General features: G+C 39.6%; 1 protein-coding gene across 6 annotated transcripts in view; it reads right to left on the minus strand.

The window, feature by feature from the left end:
* ANAPC10 (anaphase promoting complex subunit 10) overlaps nucleotides 1-15,737 on the minus strand; it is a 42,038-nt gene extending 26,301 nt beyond the window's left edge. For 2 of the 6 annotated variants that reach the window (XM_039338971.1, XM_039338965.1), the window contains exons 1-3: nucleotides 15,654-15,737; nucleotides 8,841-8,961; nucleotides 7,170-7,260 (exon numbers count right to left, since the gene is read on the minus strand). In XM_039338971.1, the coding sequence (XP_039194905.1) occupies nucleotides 7,170-7,260; nucleotides 8,841-8,955 (206 nt within the window). In that variant the 5' untranslated portion in view covers nucleotides 8,956-8,961; nucleotides 15,654-15,737. The other 4 variants (XM_039338967.1, XM_039338968.1, XM_039338969.1 and 1 more) reach the window with 4 other exon arrangements.
* Nucleotides 15,738-15,805: the final 68 nt, after the last annotated feature.

The following is a 15,805-nucleotide window of genomic DNA, read 5'->3' on the forward strand; positions in this document are numbered from 1 at the left end:
GGTTATTAGTAGGTTTATATTGGAAGAAAGATTCTTGGCCTACTTTAGAAGAATGGATATTTAAAGTATCTAGTTTTGCAGAAATGGCAAAAATTTCTGCTTATTTAAAGGATCACACACAAGAAAGATATATTATTGTATGGAGAAGGTGGATAGATTATATTCAGAAAAAGTATGGAATTAAAAAGTTTCATTTATTTTATGAATGAATATTAAATATTATAGAGAATTGTTTTATAGGTTATGGAATTAAAGGTTAATTATGACTTTTTTTCTTTTCTTTTTTTTCTTTTCTTTTTTTATTATTATAAATTTTGTTATTATTAACCCTGTATTCTGTATTCTGCTCTGGGAAGTGAAGGGGGGGTTGGGAGTGGGAGGGAGGGTAAGGGGGGGGTAAAGGTAGTATAGACAATGGTTGCTTATGAATTTATTTTACTTTAAAATTTTATTGTATTTTTATAATGTTTGTATGTTAAAAAATAAAAATTTTCAAAAAAAAAAGATTGCTAGTGCAATTTCAATCAATCACTATATGTAAAGAAAGTATATTAATTAAGTTCCCAATATTTATTGAAGTATCAAATGTTTTTACATTGGGTGGCATGTATGTCAGCAAAAAAGAATGACAGTATAATACTGGAATGAGAAATCTATAACTTCCTGGAAATAAATGGATATGTGCTATTTCTCAACATATGAATTAATCTTTTTCTTACAGTGTCAGAACCCTCAATTATTTGTATAGAATTGTATATAATTTTTGATATTTTATAGATTGTTTTCTCTTTTTTTTCTTTTTCCTATTTCTTTTTCTCTTTCTTTCTTTTTTCTTTTTTTCTTTTTAAGTATTTTTTTTCTTTTTTTTTTCCTTAACGTTTATGTCATATATATTTTATTATTAACTATTTTATAAGTTGTAAAAATTTGTTTAGGTTTCTTAAAATTTTAATTAAGCCTATATTCAGCTCTGAGAAGCTCGGGGGGGGAGGGGATGGTTTGGGAGGGGTTGGGTGAGGGTCGTTTTGTTTTTCTTGTTTGTTGTTGTTTTTTTGTTGTTATTTGTAAAAACTTTTAAAAATTTTCAATAAAAAAAAAGAACCCTCAATTATTAATCGTGCATATCCTCTGGATTTAGGTTGTTTGGGTTCTGCCATTCTCCTATGGGGAAAGGGAGGTAGGCAGGGGCTTGTAGTGCACATAGACTGTTTCCTCTATCTGCTTTGATGTATCCTTTATGGGGTGTGAAAGGAATGTCTCGGGGCCATCTGCCTTATCTCAGTGCACAGGGAGGAACTAGAAAAGACCTAACAACCTTGAGAGAGGCGCCTTATCGGTTGTTTGCCATAGCTCGATGTCACCTGTGGATTGGCCTGTTTGAACCGACTGGATGGACAGTTGGGGTGGAGTTATTGTTTTGCGGGTTTAACCTATTGATTTGAGCAGGAAGTCCTCAGATCCTGCCTAGCTTTCCTGCTTTCTGTACCTGACAATAAAAGTTCCTTTTGAAATGATGCCAATTTCAAGAGTTCTGCTTTCTTGGTAGAGAAACAGAGGCAAGTCCTTACATTAGGCAAGATCTGCAAAGTGGTCAACCCAGAAGACTAATCCTACTGTGGGGACCGTGCAAAATAATGTCTAATCACAGAGGTGAGAAGAGAGAAACCGAGCGCTTGGAATGGGCCTCGCTGAAGTTTTGCCCGAGCAGCAGCAGCTTGGATACTGCCAGCTTGTCCGACGTAACAGACAGGAGAAACAGAGGTGGTCAATCGGAGTGGGGAAGAAGGGTAACTGGGACACAAAAACCAGGAAAATCACCCTCAAGCGTGGCAGCCATCAACCTGGTTGGAACAGCGAGATGGAGAGATCGCTAAATGGCAGCGAAGATGAGGGTGAGAGGCCAGTGGGCTCTGACTGCTTCCTCAAACAAGCTATTGGCATGCCTATGGAGGCATTCAAAAACCTCCAGGAAGCTGATCCCTACTGGGGTTCAATAGCCATGGGTCGGGGCGAGGAAGAAAAGCTCCAGGAGAGCAAATTTGCAAACCCCGGCCCTTCTACGAGTGCCTTGGAAGCCATTGGAGTGACAGCTGAGGTCACCACCCCAGCCCATGTCACCCCAGGTGGAGGAGGGGGACTCAACCACCTGACCGCAAGGTCCCAGCCCTGGGGGTAAAGTACGATGGGTCGCCCCAGCATTGAGCTTTTTCCTAGCCCATGTCCTGAGCTACATGCATGAATATGGGTGGGACATCCCCGGGGACCGTGGGTGCATCAGGATCATAAACCTGGCCTTGGAAGGTGCGGCTGCCCGGTGGATGGTGTCCCTACATAACACTGACACTCCCGAGCGCCATAATTTTAACCTGTTCATGGCAGCCCTGAGATGGAGGCTCGAGGACCCGCTAGCTGATCAGAAAGCCAGGGAACGCATCAAAACCATAAAGAAGGGCAGATGACATGGCCAAGTACACTGAGAAGTTTAGAGACTTGGCGGGCCGTCTCAACTGGCTGGAGGAAATCTTGATTGGCCTGTTCAAGGACAGATTGAACGACAACCTCTACCAGGCTTGCGTTGCCCAGGAGAATCCAGCAGGCCTCCACAGCTGGTACATAATGGTGGAAGAGGCCGAAATTGACCTAACACGCAGCCAACGGCAAATGGGCTGGACCTGGAGATGCTCCCCCTCAGAAGGGAAAAAAGAGGCAGCAAAGACCCCAAACACAAACCTGCATTCAAGCACCTGTTTCAGATGTGGCAAAGAAGGCCATCGAGCAGCTGAGTGCCATTCAAAAGCACCGATTATGAGGGTAGACCACATCGTAGGAGGGAAACCTGGAAAGCCACCACCGTGAACCTGGGAGACCTCCATGAGAGGCACTGAAGTCATACGATCCAGCCCTCCAAATCACAGGGAGGGGGAACTCTGACTCCACCGGATAAACCACTGGAAACCTCTGACAGCGATTCGGATAACGAACCCTTAGTAAGTGGACCCATCGTGCCCTCACCAGACCCATAGAACTATTCAGCCCAGAGATGGAAGAGAAAGTAGCTCTAAAAGCATTAATAGGCTCGGGTTGCACCTGCTGCCTAATCAGGCTGATCCTAATGGGGAATTTGGGGATTCCAGTGAGGAGACTGAAGAAACCCATCTCTTTTGGGCAATTAGATGGGTCCATCTCAGGGGGAGTTCCAGCCACCCTGGCTACCTGGCCAATTGAACTCACGATGGGGGATCATACAGAGACGATGACATTCATTGTAGCCCCTGGCATGGAATGGCTCCTGATTTGGGGGATGATGTGGTTGAAAACTTGGAATCCGAGAATAAATTGGAGAACGGGGGAATTGAGGTTCCTGAAAAGGAAGGCTGTAACACAGGACAAGGTATTGAAAAGGAGAGGGGAGAGAATGGCCGAGGTGGTGGTAAGTGCAAGCGACAGGCCATTGGAAAGCATACCTAAAGAATACCGAGATCTGGCTGAAGTCTTCAGTGAGGAAAGGTCTGACGAACTACCCCCCCTGGCCCACTGATTATGCCATTGAAATTCTGCTGGGAGCTAAACTACCCAAACCGAAGCTCTATTCGATGACTCCTAGAGAACTTGAGGAGCTGCAGAAGTTCATCGAAAAGAATTTAATGTGGGGGTTCATTCAGCCAGCACGGGTCTCTATGCCTGTGTGTGGATTATAGGTCTCTAAACGCTGTTTGCAAGAATGTCTACCCCTTGCCATTAATGAAGGACATGCTGGCTCACCTTTCCAAGGGTAAAATATTCTCCAAACTGGATTTAAGAGAAGCATACTACTGAGTTAGGATAAAGAAAGGGGATCAGTGGAAAACGGCATTTAATTGCTCTTTGGGGTGCTTCCAGTTCCAAGTCCTGCCTTTTGGATTACAAGGGGTGCCCGCAATATTCATGCAGCTGATAAATGAGGTTCTCCAGGAGCACTTGTACAAGGGGGCTCTGGTATATTTGGGTGACATCCTAATATTCACCAAGACGAAGGAGGAGCATATCAAATTGGTCAGAGCAGTTTTAAACAAGCTACATGCAGCACGTCTCTATGCCAAGCTATCAAAGTGCGGGTTCCACAAAGAAAAAATTGACTTCTTGGGTTACCGGGATTTCCCACCAGGGGATAGAAATGGACCCAGAGAAAGTACGGGCAATGTTGGAGTGGGCACCGCCTTGCATGTGGAAGCAATTGCAAAGCTTCCTTGGTTTCATGAATTTCTACAGACAGTTTATTTCCTATTTCGCCCAAATTGCTCTCCCCATCACAAATCTACTAAAAACAAAAGGGTGGGAAAACCGAAACCCAGTCAGCCATCAAAATGGACTATGGAGTGCCAAGCAGCTTTTGAGAAATTAAAAAGACTTTTTTTTAGCTGAGCCGGTGTTAAAATACCCAGACCCGGAGAATCCATTTGTCATTCAGGCAGACGCTAGCGATGTTGTGGTGGGGGCAGTGCTGCTCCAAGAAAATCAGGAGGGAAAATTGCAACCTTGCGCGTACACATCCAAAAAGCTCACTGAAACGGAATAAAGGTGAGCAGTGTGGGAAAAGGAAGTGTATGTGGTGCGATGGGCTCTGCTCACATGGAGACATTTTCTGGAGGGGAGTAAAATCCCCTTTCAAGTGTGGACCTATCACAAGAACCTTGAAACACTAAAAACCCCAAGGAAATTGTTCCCAAAACAAGCTCAGTGGTCCCAGCATTTCCACTGGTTTGATTTCTCAATTAAGTACATCCCTGGGGGAAATAACTTTTTAACTGATGCCTTGTTGCCACAATACAATAGCTTAGTCCGAAGTAATCAAACTCTGATGACCCCAAAACAATTAGCGGCTCCTGTAACCATGAGAGCTCAGGCAAAAAAAAACAAGGTCGGGGAGCAGTGATGTAGAGGCTCCAACCACCAGAAAGGAAAACCTTAGGAAAAACCCACCTTTGAACAGCAAATCAGGGATCGAGTTTAGACGAGCATTAGAAACTGACGAATGGCTCCTTAACCATAAGACTCTTTTCTCGATGAGGGGCGAACTGCCCTGGGTAGGAGAAAAGTTATACGTGCCAAAACCCCAGAGAGTAAAAATCATGCAACTCTGCCACGACTCAAAAATGGCGGGGCATTTTGGATTTGTGAAAACTCTCCATTTGACCAAAAGGCAATTCTGGTGGCCATCTATAAAAAAAGGACATTGAAAGCTATGTGGCAAGCTGCCCCATCTGCGCAGTGGCAAAGCAGAGACAGGGGAAAACGATTATTACAAGCGGTGGCCAGCCCTTCAGCACTCTGGAGAGAGATCTCAATGGATTTTATAGTAGAATTGCCACTGTCATTTGGGTTGTGATGGACCTATACTCCAAACAGATCCACTTCATACCCTGCCAGAAGATTCCCACTGCAAAAGCCTTAGACAGATTAGTTGTACTATATATATGTCGGCTGCATGGGGCCCAACACATTATATCAGACAGGCGAGTCCAGTGCACCTCAGAGTTCTGAAGAGTTTTTTTAGACCTACTTGGTACCAGTCAAGGACTGTCATCTAGTCATCATCTATTTTGATGTATCCTTTATGGGATATGAAAGGAATGCCTCGGGGCCATCTGCCTTATCTCAGTGCACAGGGAGGAACTGGAGAAGACCTAACAACCTTGAGAGAGGCACCTTATCGGTTGTTTGCCATAGCTCGATGTCACCTGTGGATTGGCCTGTTTGAACCGACCGGATGGACAGTTGGGGTGGAGTTATTGTTTTGCAGGTTTAACCTATTGATTTGAGCAGGAAGTCCTCAGATCCTGCCTAGCTTTCCTGCTTTCTGCACCTGACAATAAAAGTTCCTTTTGAAATGATGCCAATTTCAAGAGTTCTGCTTTCTTGGTAGAGAAATGGAGGCAGGTCCTTACACAGGGAAATGTTCAATCTTTGAAGAGTATTCTTTTTATATCATAATTTTCCTGTGTGTGTTTTACTGCTCCTTTACTGCTCTATTATACACCGTATCTATATACTATTAAAACTGGCTTCTGCAACCTTAACTGGGTGGGTGAAAGGGTGCACACTAGGGCAAAACCTGTTGAACTAAGGTACCTCAAATGCATAATGCATCCAAAATACCCATGACTCCCCTGGAACTGAAATTTGGCAAATTTTATAATACATTTTATTATATAAACATTATCATAAAACAGTTTATGACAGAATACAAAATGTTATAAAACATTCCCCATGCTGATATTTGACTGTGCTACACACCTCTGAATGTATCCCAACTTTTCCAATGAAGGCAGTGCATTAGAAAATCTGTCACTGTTGAAGGCTTTGAGGAATTTGATGAGGAAATATTTCTGAAAAGATGACCCAACAGGACACTGTTGTCTAGTATACTACTAAAACTCTCATTCCCATAACTTTTAACAGGGAAAAATGATGTATCATAGGACAATAGCTTTTGAACTAAGGTGTCTCAAAAGGACTAGTAAACCGGGACCCATGACTCCTGTGGAACTGAAATTTAGCAAATTTTATAAAACATTTATGACATAAAACATATCATAAAATAGTTCATGATATAGTATAAAACGTCATTAAACATTTCCTATGCTACAGTTTGCTAATGAGAGAGTTTGGTCTAGTGGTTAAGGCACTAGGGAGATTGTGTCCCACCTTAGCCATGAAAATTGACTGGGTGACTTTGGGCCAGTCATTCTCTCTCAGTCAAACTTACCTTACAGGGTTGTTGCGGGCAAAATACAATATAATGCTTATAAACATTTTTATGTTTATAAAAAATAATAAAAATAAAAATAAATGAAATGTTTGACTATTCTATATAGTTCAACATGGACTATTTTCAAGGGAGATATTTCTCTGAATGCATTCCAACATTTCCAGTGAGTGCAGGAACATTAGAAATTCTGTCACTGAAAGCACTGAGGAATCCAGTAGGGAAATATCTCTGAAATGATGACCCAATGGGTCATGGATTAGTGTGTGTGTGTGTGCGTGTGTGTAAATTGCATAAGAAATTTTTCTTTAAAAAATAGTCATGAATCTGTGTGTGTGTGTGTGTATAAATTGCATAAGAGATTTTTCTTTAAAAATAGTAAATGCATAATAATGAAAAATATTGGAGCATAAATATTCACTACCTGAACTGGATGTTGACCAAATGAGGCTGTGATCCATCAGATTGCCAGTATGTTTCTAGATTATCATCTCGTAACTGATCCACCCCAAATCCTATTTTGAATATATAGAAGCAGACAGTCTTCAGTATACCATTCTTACGCAATCGATGTAACAAAATTAACTGATACATAATCTATCCTAGGATGCATGCAACCTGTTACATTTGGAAGCATAGAAAAATACTAGAACATTGAGAGCATCTATCTACCGGTACCTATACGCTACTAAAACTCTTATGTCTGTGATTTTTAACTGGATGGAAGGGTACATCATACGGTGAAATTTACAACCAAGATATATCAAATGGGCTAACTCAGCGGTTCTCAACCTGTGGGTCGTGACCCCATTTGGGGTTGAACGACCATTTCATGGGGGTCGCCAAACAACGCAGTTCGCCATTTTTTTCCCCTTTTCCTTAGCTGGCTACTCCCTTTTATTCTATTGGCTTTTGAAAGCCAATAGAATAGCCTCTCTTGAATAGAGTCTAATTCTATTGGCTTTCAAAAGCCAATAGGAATTGTCCAGGTTGTCTCTGTCCTGCTGAGCCCGCCAAAAGTCCCATTCTGCAAATGGTGCTGCAAGTTGTCTGCAGCGAAGGCGAGCTGTCTGGAAGTTTCCACCCCTCCCTGCTGAGCAACTACTAAAAATGTAAGTAAAAGAGGGCCAGGGGTGGGAGGTGGGTGGGCGCAGGGAGGGTTGCTAGCGCGCATGGAGCCCGGTGGATGCCTTACCTCCCTTGGGCTGGGCCAGCTGGTGGCCCAGCCGGTGGTCGGCCTGCGCCGTCGCTGCCACTTGCTGTGGCCGTCCAGGAGCGCCTGGGCCTACCTGCTGCCGCCCCAAACGGTCAGTGGCCAAGATAAGGCTTGCGGGGCAGCGGCGGGCGCAGGGAGGGTTGCTGGTGCGTGTGGGGCCCGGCGGGTGCCTTACCTGCCTTGGGCTGGGCCAGCTGGTGGCCCAGCCGGTGGTCGGTCTGCGCCGTCTTTGCTGCTTGTCAGCTACGCCTCAGCCAGCGCAGGGGGCGGCACCAAGCATGTGCGGCGCTCCCGGGCAGGGAAAGTCCTCGACTTACGACCGGTTGGGTAGTCCTCAACTTATGACCAGTTGGGGTCACGGCATTAAAAAGGTTGAGAACCACTGGGCTAACTAAATAATAAGTCTAAAATGCAGGCCCCATAACCCACATGGAACTGAAATTTGGCCAATTTTTATAAAACATTTTATAATGTAAACATTTATAAACCATTTTCTATCGTCAACTGCTGATGTTTTACTATCTTATGCAGTTCAGCATGGCCTACTTTCAAGGCAGATGCATCTCTGAATATCTCCCCAAATTTTTAAGAATTTTTCTAGTACATTAGAAGCTCTGTCATTGTTTAAGGCATTGAAGAATCTGGTCTCAGAAATGATGACCCAAGGGCCACAGATAGTCTAATGGTAATCTAAAAAGCTCTTGCTAGTGAAAAGGAGTAGCACACTTTCTATATTCCTGAATCATTTTCTTGGACACCAAATGCCTAAAACACTTAAGTTTAATTGTCATATTGAATTTAAATGAAATTCAAAAGTTACTCTCTACTTTTTAAGGGAGTTTCTGGCCTGTTTATAAACAAGATGCTTCTGCAGTTTACCCGGTTTACAAGATGAAAGAGACCAAACAGCTTGTGAACCTATTTCTCGAACAGTTCCTGTCCTTTCCAGCTGTTTTGGATCTGCACCAGGGGGAGTCTTGTTAGCAGTGGTCATTTTTCACTAGGAAAAAAAATTAAAAGTATATTTAAAATATTCCACATTCATGACAAAAGGAACAGTAAGAAAAATGTTGAAAAGGTCTGCCACAAATGTAGCAATCTTTGGTTGAAATATTTTAGGTAACCTTCTTCTACCCTCATTTTTTCCAGTGTTTCTCATTTTATGGGCCTAATGGCTTATAATTGCTGTAGACTAAGAACAGCAACATATTTTTTGGTTAATAAAAACAAGAGCGGGGAGTATGTTTAGGAATTTTAAATTTAAAACAAAATACAAGAGTGGAAAAAAGGATTGAGGTTAATCATGCTTATAATAAATTCTTGCATAAGCTTACCAAGAAAAATGCCTACCAATCCATTAAACAAAGCTGGATATGGCTGTGCTATTGGCTTATCTATAGTCCTCTTTACCCCCAAATTATTACTTTGGGGATTTTACTGCAGATTAAATATCCCACAGAATAACCAATGAGGGAAAGAATCATCTAAATGCTATCCTTTACCCAAACTCCCTGAATGTACTTTTCCCCTCTTCTACCACAATATCATAAAACAATTTGTCAATGTCTAAACTACCCCTCCAGGCCTCTGGACATGAATACAGGAGACCATAAAGTACAGGTAGGAAAGGACAAGAGTCCTGCTTATCATTTGATCAGACAATGTTAGAGTTCAACTAATATTTTTACTAAAACCAACATTCAGTTTGAGCAATGGAAAAGTTGTAGTAGAATCAGTGATCCATCATATAAGATTATAAATTAATCGGGATTACTCTTCAAAATCATCTTATGGAAAAATCAAGGGATATTTTAGAACAAGTGGACTACAGACTATGTATAAGGATTGAAACTGGCAAGGTGAGAACTAATGATTTTTCAGTTCAAGCAGAACCATGCAAACCTCCAACATTCAAGGACAGAAAAAGGATACCCTAAAGACTAAAAGCCTAGGATTTAAACACTAGGTTTGACATATGTATACAGTTTGAGGGCTAAGTTCTAGGCAGATCTTTTGCATTTCTATTACTTTCTTGTCTGCAAAATAACCTTTTGCTATTTTGGAATGCAGGTTTGAGTTTCTGGAGAGTCACGGCTAAATGGCTAAATGGCTTAAATATTCTTCGTCATCTTCAGCCATTCATTCGTGCCTAACCCTCAGCCACTCTATGGCTCAGCACTCTTCATGCCCCTCTGTCTCACACCATCTCCTTCAGATCCACCATGATCATCCCAGTGTCATCTTTTAAAGTGTCCAGCCAGAGGATACTAGGGTGGCCCCTTCTCCTTTTTCCGCTGATCACTCCCAGCAATGATTGACTTTTCAGATGAGTCAGCTCTCATGACATGACCAAAGTCTGACAGCCTCTGATTAGCAATTTTGACTTCAAGCGATATTTTGGGTGAGGTTCAGTCTAGGACTTCTTTGTTATTTTTGCAATCCATGGGATGCATAATAGTTGCCTCTAACACTTCTTTGGGCTGCAGCACTTCTTTGGGTTTGGGGGGGGGCAGTTAAATATTAAGACTGCAATAATACACATATTTAACAAAATAATCTTATTCTGAGTACTCACTGTGGCCTTCTTGAGTTCCTATCAGAGTAGAAATGGAATATATATCAAATAATAAGTATAAATGATGCTCTGGAAATTAGCAAGCTATAAGACCTCACAAATCAAACAGATGCAAATTAAAAAAAAATATTTCTTTTTCTTTCCCATTTCAAATGCCCGAAAAATACAAACAGTTCTCAACTTTTTATGATTCCATAAATCAGTCTCTCAAAGAACCTGGACCCCACTAAGACAGAAACAAACATCTCACTTTTCCAGAACATATATATCGATAAAGGAAAATATATACATACTGTATATTTAGAACACACAAACACACAAATATATAGGGGAGAGGGAGGGAGGGAGGGAGGGAGGGAGGGGGGGAGGGAGAGAGAGAGAGAGAGATCCTGGTATTACATTTATCAGGAAGAGTAAATTGAATAATACTAATTGTGAATATTTTTTACTATTAAAACTATAAAATATCAATGATAGCTAATTGGGACTATATATAATAGTACTTCCTTGACACTGAATTTTTAAAAAATGCAAATTATTAGAAACATGTAATGAAGATTGTTTTATTTTCTCTTCTAAGCTGAAGTGTTTCAGAAGTTGCTCAAAACCTAGACTTACTGCTGAGACATTCCTTTTGCCTCACTGGCACACACTTGACTAGTTGCTCTCCTCCTCTTTCTCTTATCTTTCTTCCCATCCCTTTTTGATCATTGGGGCAGTAAACTGTAACATATCTAGATTACTTCTATATATCATTAGTGTGAGAGAGATCTCATTAATTGAGAAGCATCAATGTAGAAGAACATAAAATAGGACCTAGAACAGGAGATGTGACTTAATATTTTCCCATAGATAAAACTCAACAATGGGACTGTCTCTTAGCTCAAAGCCATTACAAAGCTAAAATGAATAATCGGCATAGTTCCATCAAGAAATCCTTGAAAAAACAGAATTATCAAAAATGCCTATTTTTCTTACATAATTGATGATTCAACCAATTTATTTTATACTTGAAAATAATCAGTGATGAATCTGAGTATAACTAAAAGTTATAGAGTAAAGGAGTCATCCGTACATTAAACATCATGATAATTTTTGCTGAAATCATATCAATTATATTTTTGCTGATATTACATAAATTTAACATAAAAATAAAAGAATAAAATTATTCTTTAGAGAGTTAACTGTATTATTAATAAATATTAACAGGAATGGTTTATAAGATAATTACACAATGGGAAAAAAATTCAGAAAGACCTTTAAAGTGTATTAATTACAGTTACTAGAGTGATTTCAAATATATTAATAGCAAGAACAGTTTCCAGTGCATTAGATCTTGTTTCCAAACTGTTTTTACATTATTTAAAATGTCAAGAATCTGTGGTTTGTGGCCACGTGTTAATTTTCTTTTAGAAAGCCATTCTCCATTTTAATAATATGGTCCTTTATTGTTAAAAAACAGAATCTTCCCATGACATTAATGAGAAAGTTTCCCTAGCTACAGGATTAGAAAACAAATATTTAGGAAGTCATAATCAAATCATGACTTAACTGTATTACAGAAATAATACAGGTATTTGTAATTAGATTTCTGTGTATGTAGATTATTGTTTACAAATTTGCTACATTCTGATTTATTTATACCTGCCAAAAACAATCTTTTTATAAGTGAAAAATGAGTTACCAAATAAAGCCATTATGATAGCAGATGAAATATATCAAAGACAGCCTTAAAGGGAAAATTGTCCATAGATGAAGGGACAGAACAAAGCTTGACCTGGTGTTCTAAAGATTTGGAGTCTTTGCTATAGAATACCTTGTTCCTACTATAATCCAATATTATTGATCTTAACTAAGAGCCCAAAGGGAGTTCTTCTTAGTGCAGGATCCAGATGTTACACATGAAGTCCTTTAAGAAATGGCATTAAGGGATTTAAAGATTCATAGCAGCATGGAATTGTTTCCCCAAAATACAGGTACTCCTCAACTTACAACTTCAATTGAGTCCAATATTTATGTTGCTAAGTGAGAAATTTATTGAGTTTTGCTCAATTTTACAACTTTTCTTGCCACATTTGTTAAGGAAGTCACTGCAGTTGTTAAATTAGTAACGTGGCTGTTAAGTAAACCTGGCTTCCCCATTGATTTTGCTTGTCAGAAGTTTGCAAAAAGTGATCATATAACCTTGGGATACTGCAACTGTCATAAATGTGAGTCAGTTGTCAAGCATCTTAACATAAATCACATGACCATGTGGACACTGCAATGGTCATAACCGTGAAAAAGGATTGTAAGTCACTTTTTTCAGTGCCACTGTAACCTCAAACAGTCACTAAGTGAACTGTTTTAAGTTGAGGACTACTTGCATACTTGCAACCATATGCAACTGACACAAAACTGCAATAACTTCAGATTTGCTAGCTACATTAGCATCTGGATAGCTACATTTACATCAGCAGAAGCCACCATCAGAGACAACCATTATGTAAACACTAGAGAAATCTGTTTTGGAACAGTACAGCATAGCACAGATCCAATTACTCTAGAAAAGGTAACAAAGGCAACATTGTTTGTATCTTATAATTTATGATTGTAACTATGATTTATGATCTATGACTTATCACTTTGTTATCTGCATGTATGAGAACATATGCACCAGAGACAAATTCCTTGGGTGTACAATCACACTATTCTATTCTATACCTATTCTATTCTAAATTCTATTCCTGCCTATTTTTCCCTGAAAATAAAGAAACAGTATTATTAAGTTGTATACTTGGTTCTACAGAGAAAATACCATCTCATCTGACAACTGTACAGTACAACATTATTTAAATCAGCCACCTTCCAGAGAGCTATTTCTCCTGAATTAAGTTTCTGAATTCTTACCTACTTTAGAACTGAATCCAACTATTTGTTCAAGAGGTCCACAGTCTTTTTGTAAAACTGCAGGGAGACTTGAGAATTTGAGGGCAATAATGTCCAAACTCTAGATAGTGTCTCCTGAAGATAGCATGTGGCAGATATATTTTATACAGTATAAAAGATAAAACTTAAACTCTTTGGGTAAGCCAAAATAATGGGGCAGAATAGAAATAATATACAGAATATTGCCTTTGGAAACTTAATCAAAAGTTTAGATATAATACTGAGGATAAAGAAGGAAACAGGAGAATATCATGTTCAATGTTACCAAGAGTCACTATAGGACAAATTCAGTGAACAGTTACTGAATAGCTCCACTATCCAGTAAGCAGTACAAGTCATAATGATCATGAGTGTTTCGGTCTTAATCCTTGGATGGTATATAGACTAGAATAGATCTAGACAGTGTTTTAAAAAAAGTATTGTCCAGAAATGTAAGGTTAGACCAGTCAATAACTGTATGCATCATTTGCAAGGCTTCAGAAGTTATCCCCAGTCATCTCCACATGCATGGAAATTTTAAATTTCTTCCCTAATAAAACAAATGGTTATGCAAATAACACGGTAGATTTAACAGTTAAAAAAATAGATGCTTCTAAATCTTCCTATGTGTTGCAAAGCATTTTACACACTTTTAAGCATCAGATTCATAGGGTACAAAGAGCAATTGGAGCTCCATGCTTTCTCTGAGGTCCAGAACTTGAACTTGTCCAGGGTTGGCCAAGATCTACAGAATATCCAAATTCTAATTAATGTATCTTAATGAACTTCTTTAACTGAGATGTAGATATCACAATTTGGCAAGGCATTTTATTGGCTATCTCCAGCACAAGCTGTCAATGCCATGATAACTAATTCACTGCAGATATGATTTTGTTTACAAACTGTAGGAAAAATTGGGTCCAACAGGCTTCAACACTCATGCTGGAAAGTTCTTTTACTATTACAAAGAACTCCACTAACAGCCTCATATAAATGAAATGGGGGGAAATTGCTATTTTGCTGCCAAAGAATAAGGCCAAAATAAAATTTTCAATTACTTATATCATTAGTTATCTGTACTTTAATTAAAGTCAAATTAATAATCTCATTGCAGTTATTTGAAATTCTAGAGTGGATGGGTTTCCATAAACTGGTTGAGGATACTTTGGGATATCTAATATGTAAATTATTTCTTCTACTTAAGTGAGATTTGATCTTAAAACAAAATTTGACTTCCCTATTTCAAGCATATTTCAGGTGTAGTATATGACAAGAGGCATAATAATCCCCATAAATCACTATCTTGAAGCATAACCATTGTTCAAACAATGTTCCTGGTAAGATAATGGAAGAATTTGATTACTGAAAATGATCTGGCCCCAAAGCCCTAAATAGATACATTTATACCAGAAATTAAAATATGACTGGTTTATGACAAGAGATATTGCTGATCATGGGACAGACACAGTGGAAAAAAATACCTGTTTTCAATTAAATTCCAATACAACCTTCTTTATTTCTTATTCTGCTTTATCTTTTTTATCTCTCTCTACTTCCTTACTTGCATGGCACATTCACATTTTCTATCTTCCCTCTGTATGTTTTTTAAGAATATATATAGAAGCTACTTGTACAAGCAGCAAAACGTTTCAATATCAAAAAGAAAAGTCCATTTGCCATGATTCAACTTCCAGACAACTCTACCTGGATGACTGAGAATCCTCATAGATGCATTATATATAACACTTTATTAATGTTGCTCCCTCTTCACCCTTATAGTAATCAGATGGATTTGTGTACGTTAGTAGATACCAGATACAAAGAAAAATGCGCACGTGTAGCAAAGCTACGACAGAGGCTTCTACCCTACCCTATCTTCCTTCTCCTAATGTTGCTTGTAACTTCAGTCAAAGCATCAAGGATGGTCCGCTTAGGTGCGGAATAGCCTCCGTTCTGCAACAGCTTTCTCCGCTTTTTTCTTCGCTCTAAGCTTTTAAATACTTTTTTAATGTCTTTTTTGAAAAATACCGAAGGCTACTTCAATTTTTCTGTTTTAAGAGATCCCTATATGGTGTGAAACAAGACTAACAAGACTGTCTGTTAACAGCAAACCAAAACGAAGATGGTTACTAAACGTTCTCTAACGTCCAGTAGTAGCACGCGATAGAAGACTTACTTACACGTCCCGCTACGGTAACAGCGCTACCTACTTTTTGGCCACACCCTTCCACTTTCTCCAGTTCTCGGTTAACTGATCGTCTAGCAATGTCTCCTCCCCGCCACCCGGTCGCTAAGTGATGATGTCAGGCAGAGTGCCGCCTCTCGCTTGCACTTCCGGCGTCTCGTCTTGTCTATGGCGCTG

Source organism: Crotalus tigris, unplaced genomic scaffold, assembly GCF_016545835.1.
Source record: "Crotalus tigris isolate CLP2741 ecotype Arizona unplaced genomic scaffold, ASM1654583v1 scf7180000017725.2566008, whole genome shotgun sequence".
Taxonomy (NCBI): Eukaryota; Metazoa; Chordata; class Lepidosauria; order Squamata; family Viperidae; genus Crotalus; species Crotalus tigris.